General features: G+C 44.0%; 1 protein-coding gene across 1 annotated transcript in view; it reads right to left on the bottom strand.

The window, feature by feature from the left end:
- Positions 1 to 314: 314 nt before the first annotated feature.
- Positions 315 to 13580, bottom strand: part of C8A (complement C8 alpha chain) — a 61759-nt gene continuing 48493 nt past the window's right edge. Inside the window, exons 8-11 of the mRNA XM_033225039.1 lie at positions 10533 to 10658; positions 9217 to 9374; positions 5877 to 6099; positions 315 to 972 (exon numbers count right to left, since the gene is read on the bottom strand). Of these exons, the coding sequence (XP_033080930.1) occupies positions 821 to 972; positions 5877 to 6099; positions 9217 to 9374; positions 10533 to 10658 (659 nt within the window). The 3' untranslated portion in view covers positions 315 to 820. The remainder of the gene's footprint in view (positions 973 to 5876; positions 6100 to 9216; positions 9375 to 10532; positions 10659 to 13580) is intronic.

Genomic DNA, 13580 nt, shown 5'->3' with positions numbered 1-13580 from the left:
AGCAGTAAGACAGTCCTGTAAAAATTAAGAGGTGGGCCCTCACCAGACACTGAATCTGCCTTGATCTTGGACTTCCCAGCCTCCAGAACTGTGAGAAATAAGTTTCTGTTGTTTATAAGCCACCTAGTTTAAGGCTTTTTGTTAGAGCAGCCCAAAAAGACTAAGATAATATAATTACTAGTTATGAAAATTGCAATGAAGGAAAAGAAGTGTTCCATGAGAAAATAATTAGAAGAAATGTCACATTTGTGGTAAGAACTTAAGGGAACTAGAGAGATTAATTGAATTAATAAATGAGTTCAAATGAAGGAAAATTGAAATAACTCAAGTCAATTTTTAATATTTTTCTCATTATTTCAGAGTGTCTGCTTACCCTACCAATTAATAATGTTTCCATGAAAGAACAAATATTGTTATCAAAGAACTAAGAGAATTCTCATCCTACTTTGTTTAATTGGGCGTTGATTGTTTCAGGTGTCTGCTTGCTTTGTCTCTAACATCCTGTAAGTTCTCTCTGGTCATGGATTGAGTTTTCTCAGTTTTCTATTTTACTTTATTTTTTTGATGATCCAAGGTGCTGTGAGCAGGACAGAGCTTTTAGTTAACAGTCAACACCCAGTTGCTGAATAAAATGATTGAGTTTCGTAAGTAATAGAATAGTTGGCTGTAGAGAGCAAAACCTAGTCTTAGGCCTGGAAGCTGGCAGAACAAAGAAAAAAGTGTGCTGATTTGCATTGTCTCTCAGTTGAAAGAAGTCTTTATCCAATAGTCAGTGCAGGGGCAATCCACAGCATCTGGTCCAGCCTGTGCTCAGAGGCCCTCAGCAAGCCTGCGTTTGTACTTTCCGCCCTGGACACGAGGCCCCTCCATTCTGAGGCGCAGGATTGTCACACTCTCTTCTCCTTTCCTGGGTGCCTGTTCTGCACACAGACCAGGAGCTCCAGCAACTCCAGCTCCCATCTGCTTTGGCTCCTGCGGAGGAAGTTTCCCAGGGAGGAGGAGGTTAGCATATGGTTAGGAAGGAAGTGCCTTTCTGGTGACGAACAGGGAGGGATGGGTGGGACCCTTGGGAGATGGACTGGCCTCCCCTCCTTTGGTTGACTGCAGCTTGTTGGAGGTACCTACGGATAAGGCACATAGGGTCTTTGCTTCTTTGCTAGCCCGAATGTAGCAAGGGCAGTTTCACTGTGGAGACCATGGCAGACAGGCTTTTAATTGTCCCTGGGGGCACTGTCAAGGGGGTTGCAGAGCTGCTACTGAGGAGGGAGGGCCATCCTGTTGCCTGAAAGTTGTCTGCAATCCCTCCTTGGGGAAATGCCTTCAGGTAGCAAACCAAGACCTCTGTGCTCACTGCCGTGCACTTAATTTGAAACTGGATGGAGTGAGAAGAGGCCACTGGGAGCCCATCTCATGAAATTGGAATCCGCCGTTCCACGGAAGATGGATAGCGGAGGGAGGCAGAAGGTGTGCTCCGTTGGAAGAATGACACAGAGTCACTGGAGGGTGTGGAGAACGGGGAGCGCTGCCCTGCTGGGGAGTCAGAGAAAAGGTTTGGCCGGGCACCTCCCTGGAGAGGATTGCTAAGCTTTTGTATGAGGATCTGCAAATCAAACCCCCTCAGACTCTGGCAACAGAGGCACAGAGGGTGACTGGCTCTCTGCACAGAGCATCTGAACACATGCACTGACCATGGACTATCTGGAAATCTAGCTCAGAGAATTGCCTAGCCTGGGGCTCGGCCTGAGTTTTGGACGCTATCATATGAGAAGGATGGACTAATCCAATGGGTATTTTTCAATCATTATTTTTTTCATCACAATTTCATTTTTCCTAAATGAAATCTTATGTGGACCCCAACCTCGAAGTCAGATGAAAGTGGAGCTGCTCTATTTGAAGCTGGATGTCTGTCAGGCTCGCCCTCCTCCGCTGGGGCAGCTCTGAGACCCCAAGGCTCCTCAGATCACAGTGTGAATATCATTGGATTGGATTATCTCCAAGTTCCTTCCAGCTCTGTAATTATACTCCCTGATGGGGCAGCCACAGCAAGGCTCTCTGTCTCTTTCTCCCACCTCTGTGCCTTGGTCCCCACAGGCAAAGGTTTGCTGGGAAAATTCCCAGGGACTGTAATGGGCCTCCATGGAATTTGACTGCCCTGACTCTGACTTCCTTGCTAGCCTGTCTCCATCAGGCTGAGAGTTCAGTATGATAGCCCCAAGGCCACCTGATGTCCACACCTTGCTTGGAACCAGGTTGATGGAGTGCCATGAGCTGCCTGCAATGAACTAAGTGCACTGCCTGCAACTGAATGCAGGAGGAATGGGACCTTGGGAGCAGCCCTCTGTCTCATCCCTTCCTGCAGATCATTACGTAATGTCCACACCTTCTCTGATGCCCACCATGTGTGCAGGTGTCTCAGCCTGCCTGCCACTGAGCCTGACACTGGACCATGGAGAGGCACGTCTGGGTAGCCCACACTCCCTCTTCTCCTTGTCTCTATGCTGTGTGGACAGGGATCCTAGCAAGTCACTGGTTCTGAGGGCCCTTGAAGTGCTATAATTAAATTACTCTGGCAAGGCTCACATCTGTTCCTTTAAGCCAGGCCAGGTTGATAACCATGAACTGGTATATACCCCACTTTCCACTCCCCAAGATGATACTTACTGAAGTTGTCTCAGATCCTCTACTCTCACTCCCCAAATTTCCTCACTCTTAGGATGTGACTCAGTAGGGTGTAATGGTTAAGAGATTGGGTCCCGGGTCCAAATCCTGGCTCTTTCATTCCCCAGCTAGGTGACCTTGAGCAAATTATCCAACCTTCCTTCTGCCCTGGTTTCCTCATCTGTAAATTGGGACTCATAATAGCATTTATGTCATAAGGTTGTTGGGAAAATAAATGAGTTCATATACATGCTGCTATAATGGCTGTTACTAATAAGGCTTAGTTATTTTTTCTGTTTATTGATCTTTGGTCCCCTTGGGAATGCTGCCTGGCCAATGGGAAAATGGCGGCTGCAACCCAGTCCTTACCCTGCTTGGGAAGTCAGGAAAGCCCTGGACCCTTGAGCTGTGCTGTATCAATCCAGAGTGGTTTTCTTTTTCTCTCCCAATTCACCCACATACCAGGCAGTGCCTTTTTTCCAGTTCTCACAAGGAAACTGGAATCTGCAGTTCCATGGAAGATGGAACTGACCCTGGGAGTTGGTCTCCTTGGTTTGTATTCTCTGCAGGCTCCTTCTTAAGGTCTTTGGCTTTCACTCACCCTCTTGGCTTATCTCCCACAGGACACAGGCAGCTCAGATTCTATTCCCTTTTGCCACCAAAGGAGGAATTTGAAGAAGTAACAACTCAGAACAATCCTCTACCAATGAAACATCCCACATGAAGCTGTCTCATCTTTTTCTTATTATAATAGAGCCTACCATGAGTGTTAACTAGTTTAATCCTCAACACAATCTTTGAGAAGGTTCCAGTATAATCTCATTTTAGAGGGTATGCCCAGATGGAAATTGACAGCTTAGCAATTAAAGATCTGGGCTGAATGTGGTGGCTCACGCCTATAATCCCAGCACCTTGGGAGGCCGAGGCGGGCAGATCACTTGAGGCCAGGAGTTCGAGACCAGCCTGGCCAACATGGCAAAACTCCATCTCTAGTAAAAATACAAAAATTAGCCAGGCATGGTGGCGCATGCCTGTAGTCCCAGCTACTCAGGGTGGGGGTGGGGGAGTGCGGGCTGACGTGGGAGAATTGCTTGAACCTGGGGGGTGGAGGTTGCAGTGAGCCGAGATCACGCCATTGCACTCCAGCCTGGGTGACAGAGTGAGACTCCATCTCAAAACAAAAACAAAAACAAAAAACGAAAGATCTGTTTGATACCTGAGCTATGCTATCCTGCCTCCTACTTAGAACTACTCTCCCAAAGAGGAAATAATAACTCACCATCATCTCATTTTAAAACCAGGTCTACTGCATAAAGATCCCCTTGTATCCTAAAGAAATTGGTATTTGTGGTTTGAAGCTTAAAATATTTAAATTCAATTTTGCATTTAAAGATTTTAAGCTTCAAACTACCGACTGCTCACCATGTTGCTATCCCTTGTTTGGGTCAGAGACTCAGAGATTCTGGGGGTAGGAAGGACCTTGAGGCTGTCTTGCCCAATCACCCCTTGGAAGAATGAATCTCTTTCATTGTAATTCCCTGAAAAGTGGTCATCTATCCCCTTCCCTCACTCCTGCCACAGTACATGCAGAAGAAAGTCCTCCCTCATTAAGCCCTAATCCCTTTGCTATAGCTTCTCTCCTTTAGTCCTACAACCTAATCTCAGTGGCCATAGAAAACATGTCCTCCCATATGGTGGTTTATATGAGACTTGTCCTTCCTGAGTCTTTCTTCTTCATGCCAAAAGTTCCCAATCTTTCTAGATCTTCTTAGTACATAGGTTTGAGCCTTCCCACTTCCCTGGGTTGCCTGCTTTGCTTTGCCACTATCTGGTGAAATGTAACACCAAGAACAAAGATCTTGGTATGCCAGAGAAGAATCTTATCCTGGACTCCTGAATTCTGTTAACCCATCTTTCACTATTGGGCCATCTGTATCAGGCTCCCATTAACTGAACTGGGACTAATGGTTGGCCTGTTTCTTTCACATGGCCGTTGGGCCACATGGCTTCAGCTCCCTCCACCCTGTGCTTCAACTGTTTGTTTTCTGGAGTCAATTGTAATATCTTGGGTTTGCCCATCCAGACTTCTTTGTTTTTCCCTTTGTGTTTTCTTCATTGCAATAGCCAATTTAGGTTAATGTATACATTGATTAGGTAGCTGATACATTTTGCCATCATTTTCATATAAACAGTTTCATATGCCTGAAAAATTTGGAGCTTAGGAACTGGAACATGCATAGAGACTCTTGGGGCTAAAAGGGAACATAGATGAGAAAGCTAAGCCCCAGAAAGACGTGAATAATCAGTGTCTCACAGTGACTTAGTAAAGTGTCTGGGATGCACATCCACGTCCTCAGACTTCTTTATTTTTAAGTGATGGACTTTTAATGCTTGTTTGATGACTTTCTTCCCTGGTACAAGTTGGTTCATATCGCAGCTATCTGCGTTTAAACTTTCCTTGCCCAAATCTTGTTTTTAGTCATAACTCCTTACACTGAAATGACAACTACCTATCTCTTTCAGTGAGTTGAATTGTGCTTCCCCAAAAGATATGTTGAAGGCAAACCCTTGTTACCTGTGAACATGATATTATTTGGAAATAGGATCTTTGCAGATGAAATCACATTAAAATGAGGTCATGCTGGATTAGGGTGGGCTCCAACCCAATGACTGGTGGTTCTTATAAGAAGAGAAACAGAGTTATAGAGGGAAGAATGCCACATGAAGACAGAGGCAGAGACTGGAGTGATGCATCTACAAGCCAAGAAATGCCAAGGATTGCTGACAACCACCAAAAGGTAGGAGAGGGGCATGGACCACACACTCCCTCAGTCTCTGGCAGGAACCAACCTAGCCAACACACCTGACTTTGGACTGCTAGCTTCCAGAAGTCTGAAACAATATACTTCTGTTGTTGTAAGCCACCTAATTTGTGATGAATAAACTAGGAAACTAGTTTATTCCTCCATAAATGAATCCCGGTGTCCATAAACAACTTGGTGAAAAACAGTTCTCATCTGAGAAAAGGTCTTGACGGCAAGGACAAAGCACAAGAACTATTAAGTGTGATGGATGATTAATAGAACTCTCAAGGGTGGCTCCTGGGTAGTGGCTAGGAGGGCTCAGAAAGGAGGGCCTGGGAACCCCAAAAGTCCTTTCTGCACTGGCCCCTTTGAGCTGGGCCAGGCTGGAACTGGGTGGGGATGCACAGACCTTACCTTCTGTCTGTATTTGCTCACAGGCAGGGCCCAGGCGACCCAGGAGGCACTGGCACCTGCAGCTGGTGCCCTCGAGGATGGGCACTCCATTGTTGAAGCAGGGCCCACATCGGCAGGTGTTGAATTCCATCAGATACTGGTCCAAGGCGTGGCGCAGGTTCTGGCGCTTGGCCTCCAGAGGCCCCAGGCTTGTGTGCCGCAGCACCTCATGAATAGGCTGCATCTGTGGGCACAGAAAGAACACAGCGCCCCTCCCTGGGCTCTGTCTACTTTCCCAGAGCCCAAGAACCAAACATCAAGCTTCTGGAAGGCCTGATACACGCCAGGCACAGACACAGACACAGACACTCAACTTATCCCACCACCTTGGATCCTCACAGCCACTCTGTGACATAGGCACTAAACAAACTCCTCAGCTCCCAGCAGAAGAAAGGGAGACTCAGAGTGTTTAAGTGACCGGCTCAGAAACACACAATTATTAAGAAATAATAATGAAGATCAGGTTTAGAGAGGGGCAGTTAAAAGTCCAAGGTCACACAGCTAGGACGTGAGACACATTTACTTAGCTTTTACCATGTGACAGGCCTTTCCCCTATATCATCTCCCTTAATCCTCAGAATAATTCTGGAGCAATGTGTACATTCCTCACGAGAATCACCTACTTAACTCTGAAACCTGTGCACTCCCAATCCCAAGTGACCTTAGAAGTTATTTGTGCCAACTCATCTGCCCTATCTACAATGTTTAGGAAGCAGGAAAAGTATGTTTTGATTGTCAGCCTTCAATGAAGGAATTAATAAAATCCTTGACAGGTAGTGTTTTTGTCATTGCTGAGCAATTCCCCTAATGGTGTAACTGTGGCAGCTACATGTGGCTGGGTAGGGGTTATTTACAACTGATGCAACCCATTCCAGGCACGACCATAGTTCAGGGTTTCTCAACCTTGGCACTATTGCGTATCAAGTTGGATAATTCTTTATTGGCAGGAGTGGGCTGTCCTATGCATTGTAGGCTGTTTAGCAGAGTCCCTGTTCTCTACCCCCTACCTGCCAGCAGCCCCCTTCCAGTTGTGAAAACCAAAACCGTCTCCTGACATTGCCAAATATTCCTTGGGGAAAATCATTGCCTCAACTGAGAAGCAGTAGATGAAGCACAAGGAGCAATGAATCTGGAGCCAGAAAACCTGACTTCAAACCCCAGCTACCCTGCTTCCAATTGTGTGATCTTTGGCACATGACATACAGAGCCTCCTTCATCATCTGTAAAGGGAGAACAGTCATCGCACCTTCCAGGATTATTGTGAGGATTAAGGGAGATGATATAGGGGAAAGGCCTGTCACATGGTAAAAGCTAAGTAAATGTGTCTCACTTTCCAGTTATGTGGCCTAACTGTCCCTGTCTAAGTCTAAGCTTCATTATCTAGAAAATGGGAATAACACTTAATTTCCAGATTTCTTATGAGGATCTAAAGAAGTACTGAATGTGAGATACTACTGTACAAGGGACGAATGACAAAAAAGTAAAGCACCATTTTTGTTAGTTGAATGTGATAATAGTAAACAAACAAACAAACAAACAAAAACCCAAACTCTGTGTTTTTCAAATTGCATGTACATATGGTTATCTGCAGCATGCTTATAATGTTACACATTTTAATACACTCATAAAAGGAAGGAACTTCTCTAGATCTCTCATTTTAAGGAGAGGAACCTGAGGCCCCCCAAGGGGAAGTGATTTGCCAAGGTCACAGAGCAAGTCAGCAGTAGGACTGAGCCACACTACGGTAGTTTCACTTCCCTGGAAACAGAAATCAACTAAGGGCACTGGCAATCGCTTTGACCGAGTTCCTGGAAGTGTGTACAGAAAGACCTGTGGCAAATAGACTTTGGCCTGTGGTCAGGGGCTGAGGTTGAGGTCAGCAGGCAGGTAATATCAGGACTGGTAGGGCCCCCAGCCAAGCGGAGAAAACCACTTACTGGAAGTTCAGGGAATTCAGTCCCATTGTTAGGAAGTCAGTGTAGAATAGGCTGCCCTTTTGGCCTGGTCAAAGATGACTCTTAGTTCCAGGGAAGGCCAGGACCATTAAGCACGCGGAGGTCTCTTTGACTTTCCAGTGGGGCTCAGCACCCAGTTCCCTACCTCAGATCTCTCCCTCCCAGGAACCACAGGAAGAGAGTAACTTCCGATCTCCTGAGTCTTGTGACATATCTCTATGTGATAGAGTAGGAAACTGAGGCTCACTGAGGGAAGTAACTTGTCAAAGGTCACACATTGAAAAAGCAGCTGAGCTCTGACCTAAATTATGTCTTTCCCCTCCCTCCTACCCAACCCTGCCAAAGTCTGGGCTCTTTTTTCCAAAAGACTGTAGTGGTCTTCTCCAAATGATGACCCTCAGTCTTCCCAGGGAAGTTTTTCTCAAGGCAAACACCAAGTTCCCCTCTTGCTTGTGAAAGTTTATATATTACTCCTGATATCAATTTTACAGTTTTTGCTCAAATCACTAATAGCTTGATGATATCAATTTTCAAACTCTATGTGAATTACAGTTGCGTGAAAATGGTCTCTTACTTATTGAAGAAGAAATGAAATCGAGGTTAATACATCTGACCTCTTTCTTCACAGAAACCAGGGTATTAGAATAGACTTCTAGGTTTAACTATAGGTAACTACAGGTATATGTTTTAAGAGAAGGACTATATCCATATCTGGGATTTTAAATATATGTAGAAAAATAGAAAAGGGTAGGGAGAAAATGGATGAGAAAATGATGATCTTTTGCTTCAAAGTCTAAAATGCAGTCTTATTTTGAATGGACTACACTGCGTATTGACAGAAGTAGTTTGGCAACTGCTAGAACAACTACTTCCTTTGTGGTTAGAATAGAGATTTGATGAAGAAGAGAAAGAAGAAGAACTACTACTACTAATTTGTGTATCATAGATTGCATGTGTCCCACAAAGCCTAAAATATTTACTCTCTGACATTTTACAGAAAAAGTTTGCCACCCCCTAATGTAACCCATGTGATTTTTAAAGTCTTTTATGTATAAATAAAAATCACAATTTGCCTAATGTGAACTCATGCTGAGGAACTTCTGGGATAAGCAGTGTAAAACTGGGCACTGACCAGATCGTCAGTTTCTGATCCTTGCTCTCCCGTGGCCCGGGTCTGAAGTCATGCACTCCCTGGAGTCAGGCACAAGCAAGGCCACTAGTTCAGTGTGCCGTTACATTTAATCTTGTTCTTTGATGGGCTCATAATAAGAAATATGAAATGATCTGGTCTGCTTCACTTTCATTCCTCATAGACGTAGAGTTTCTTCAGCTGCGAAAAGACTTACCTCAAAATCGATAACAACAGGATTATACTTTAATGACCTCCCCCAGGAACGGTATGTAATGGTGCTCCTGTTCTGTGCCAAGCCACCACTCCTGCCAGAACTGCCACCTCGTACCCGAGAAATGATGTCTTCCACAGCCATGGCCTTCCTGGCCCTTTCTGCCATCAAGAGGATAAACTGCATTAGCTCATTTCCCAAAAAGCCCAAGGACTGGTTGACAAATCCCACTAATGAGATTTGGAAGAAAGATTACATGTTTTCTTTAGATGTTTACCATTCTTCTACTCTTCTTGGTTAGCTAGCAGGACAAGGCAGAAGAGAAGGACCAAGACTCAAGAAATAGTCCCATCCTCTGGAGTGGAGAAACACTATGAGGACAGCCTGACCCACATGGAGGATAAGGGGGACAGGAAATGGGTGGTCATTCATTTATTCATTCATTCGCTAATTCATTCATATGTCAAATATTTACTCAGTACCTGCTATATGCGAAATAGGTTCAATCAAATATTATAGGTGCTATAGATGTTACTATAGGACTCAATGGGGGCACAGCGAAAGAAACTAGTCAGCTATACAGTAGGAGGTGTGGGAGGCAGTCAGGAAGACAGGTGAGTTGTCTACAAAGGTAAGTGAGTATTTGCCAAGTAAATGAAGAGAGGATAGAAAGAGAGAGGAAACAATTTGACTTAAGGCCTGGAGTTACAGGTAACCTAACACAATGGGAATAGCTTGAATCTGTTTAATATCTATTCCACCCACTACATTATAAACTTCTTCATCATCCCTGTATCCTCTGTGTCTCCCACTTGGGGAAGAAAATCTCAATACCTGTTTGATGAATGGATGAGTAAATGAATACATGAACACCAAAACTGACTTGTTCAGGAAATGTCATAAAATATTCCTGTACAATCACTCTCTAATAATTATTCTTTGTGCTTGGACTCGGTAACCATATTCTCTCTCAACAGCCTTATTTCCTTCCTCTGAACTGTAATATGATGGGCCTTCATTTAAACAGCCCATTTTCCAGATGCCTTTCATTCTAGTTCTTACTTGGATCTTTGTCTAACACTTGAAATCTAGGAGGGTGCCCCATATAAAAGTAAGTACTTCAAAGGTGATTTTAAACCCATGGTAGATTCAAAATAGAGCCACTGCGGGTCATTGGTTTGGGGTATTTAGCACCTATTCAGTCTGATCTTTGAATAAAATGAAATCAACTGGGAAAAAAACGTAGCTTCCAAGTCCCAGTGTGTGTCCAAAGGAAAGCCTGGCTTCTCTTTTTGGGAGATCTATTGCTAAACACTTGCCAGTTTTGCCATCTCCAAATTTTTTACAATGGTCTCCTGATAAACCTCCATCAACATTTATTCCACCTTCATATTGAATGCCCAAGGAGCCTCCAAAACATGTCATGATATCTCTGCTGGTAATACCTGCAACAGGGACACAGAGAAACACAAAATGCTGAGTTATTAAAAGACACTTGACACGGTACAACTATGTCACAGTAGTAAAAGCTAGCTTCATGTTTGGAGTCCAAAAGGCCTCGGTTGAAAGCCTGGTTCTTTAATCCAGTTTCAATTTTCTCTTCTGCATGGTTCCAACCAAAATAATTCTTGAAATGAGAAGAGATATGTATTGCACATACTAGTTGGTAAAAAATGCTAGCACTCTTTCTTTTGACCATTCTTTATTGAGCCACCTTGAGGCAATAATTCTATCTCATCCATCTGCATTTGCCCCCATGCCTACCTCAGCACCCGGGCCATGATGGACACCATTACTCTGAACTTTTGAACATATTTGCCCCTACTATAAATGCCTCTCCTCCTCCCTTTCCATCATCTTTCCAAAGACTACTCTTCCACCCATCATCTCTCCAAAAGCTTCCATTCAAATGTCATTTACTCCATGAACCATTTTTAGATCTGAATAATTCCCTCTTTTTTCAGAGCTACCAATGTCCTCTGTGCCTGAGTGATTGTCTTCATCACAATTCTTTTTGTCCAGGTCCTCTTTGCACCGCAGAGAAGCCAAAGTCTTGCTAGAAGATGAATGGATCACCATGGAAAGTTTACCTGCCCTTCAGACCCCATAAAGACTGTCAGGCCCACATTAGCCATATCTGTATTTGTCTACATCTGAGGACCCACTGAGGAACTGACTTTTGCAGATGAGGAAAATAATTCTTAAAGCAGTAAAGCCACATTGCTATGTAAATAGATAGAGCTGGGTTTCCAATCCTAGGTCTGCCTGGCAAGATAAAACTAGATAAATAGACTGGAGGGATATTGACCATGCTACAGAGTCCAACCTTTTCGGTAGCTAAAGGAGTTTGTATTTTGAGACATCACTCCTTTAAACTACAACTATACAAAGTCATTATTTCCAGTCATACTGTTATTCTGTCAACCATAAAAGAAAAATAATTTAGACCTGTCATTCAATTGAGCTAAAGATTAGATTCACTATTTTCAAGGGAGTATTGAGCATCAAAGTTTATGTGCCTGTGTCCCCATTAAACAGCAAACTCTATGAGGTCAAGGACTTGCATCTAATTCACCATTGTCTTGCTAGCATAGCAATGTGGTGTGTGCCGTGTTCAGTAAATACTTTCAGAATAAACGATTGATGAATTTTTAAAAAATGAGTAAATAAATGAATGCCCCGAGTCCTTTGGTAAGGGTTTCTGATGGAAGGAAACTTAGAAGTCATAAGTCCTAAATTCAAATTCCAGTCACTAACACCCTGTATGATCCTAGGAAAGGCCCATGATCCCAGTGGGCCTCCGTTTCCCATTTATGGAAAGAAGAGGTTGTCATCTCCAAGACCCCTTTCAGCTGCAGCCCTTTGTGACTCTTTGGATATCAGTTTCTGAGTCACTCCTGAGCTGAAAGTGCTTGTTGAAAGTGATGCTCTGAGCACTGGCACTCAACACCGAGCAAAGGGCTTCTTCTGCCATTTCCATTCAAACACTTTTAATTTTTAATGCATTATTAATTGGGGGAAGATTTAGCATATTTAATTGTTTTGATTAAAAAATGCTTCAACGGTGATAAACAAAAGTGGATGAAAAGAATTCATGGGTAGAAGCCAGAGTGATTATTTAGGTGGATGGTGGAGTGCTGCTGAATTAAAGCGACAGGACGGGCTGATTAATGGGGGCTGGAGGATGCCTGTGGTGTGATTATGCCCATAAAAGTTCTGGCGACAGCCTGCCACGTGCTGCTGGGAGAAGAAAAATTCCAGCCTGACTTGAAAAGCACGACTTGACTGCAGAGATTTGCCATCTAAGGACCCCAAAGTGGGTCCCAGCCAGCAAGGGGAGTCTGTGACTTGCAAAGAATCATAGAACCTGAGAGCCCAAGCACTCTGAGACACTTAGCTCATACTTTTCATTTGTAGTTGAGATGCCTGAGGTTCATGAAGGTTAATTATATTGCCTAAGGCCATACAGTTAAGAAACGGTGAAGCCGAGATTCACGCTCAAGTCTGTCACATTTAGAAGCCTGTGGTATTTTCACTAATCTCAGTTATTGCCTCAGACAAAAGAATTCTGCCATCTGAGAGGAAAATGTAGTAAGCACCTACTGTGTACCATCTCCAGCATATTGCATATTGGGCAATGTAGACACCTTGAGAATATAACTAATGTGAATATGATGTAAATCTGCAAAGCTAAGGTCCTGCCCTTGAGAAGTCAGCAGGTTAGGGGCCATGTCTTAAATGAAGACCGATCTATATCCCGAGAGTTTTTTGTTTCAATATGCTAGGGCTAGAAAGGAGTCTCTCAGAGGCTGTAAGAGATGCCAAAATCAGAGCTGTCCACAGAGAGCCTGTGGGAAAATGACACTAACAAGTTGGGGTCGGGGCAGAGGAAGTCAAACCTGGTACCAAAATCCAGGAGTTGAAACTGGCGTTGGAAGCCAGGACTCAGAACCAGAGAGACAAACAGAAAGAGTTGGGGGTGGGGGTCTGAGGTGAAAGGAACAGAGCCAGGTCTGGAGCCATTGTAGAGAACTTGCCCAGATAGGTGTGTAGTATGGATAGACTGACTATATTCATGGAACCAGGCAATCCTCTGCCATTGCTCCATCCCATCCCATCAGGCTGCACTCCTTAGGCTTAATTTTGGACCAGATCAAACTGCAGTTTGTTTGGGGCTTTTGAACTCAGTGAGCTCTGGAGTTGATCAGTCCCAACCCAGGCTATACATTGAGATCATCTGGAGTGCTTTTGAAAAATATAGGTAACTAGGCCCAACCTCTATCAATTCTAATTGCATATTTCTATGAAATCAGGAATGTGTTTTTTGGACAAGTATCCCAGATGTTTCCTCTTCACTGGATCTTGGA

Source organism: Trachypithecus francoisi, unplaced genomic scaffold, assembly GCF_009764315.1.
Source record: "Trachypithecus francoisi isolate TF-2019V2 unplaced genomic scaffold, Tfra_2.0 Lachesis_group12, whole genome shotgun sequence".
Taxonomy (NCBI): domain Eukaryota; kingdom Metazoa; phylum Chordata; class Mammalia; order Primates; family Cercopithecidae; genus Trachypithecus; species Trachypithecus francoisi.
The sequence above is the reverse complement of the archived record's forward strand: the minus strand, read 5'-3'. Positions and strand labels throughout refer to the sequence as shown.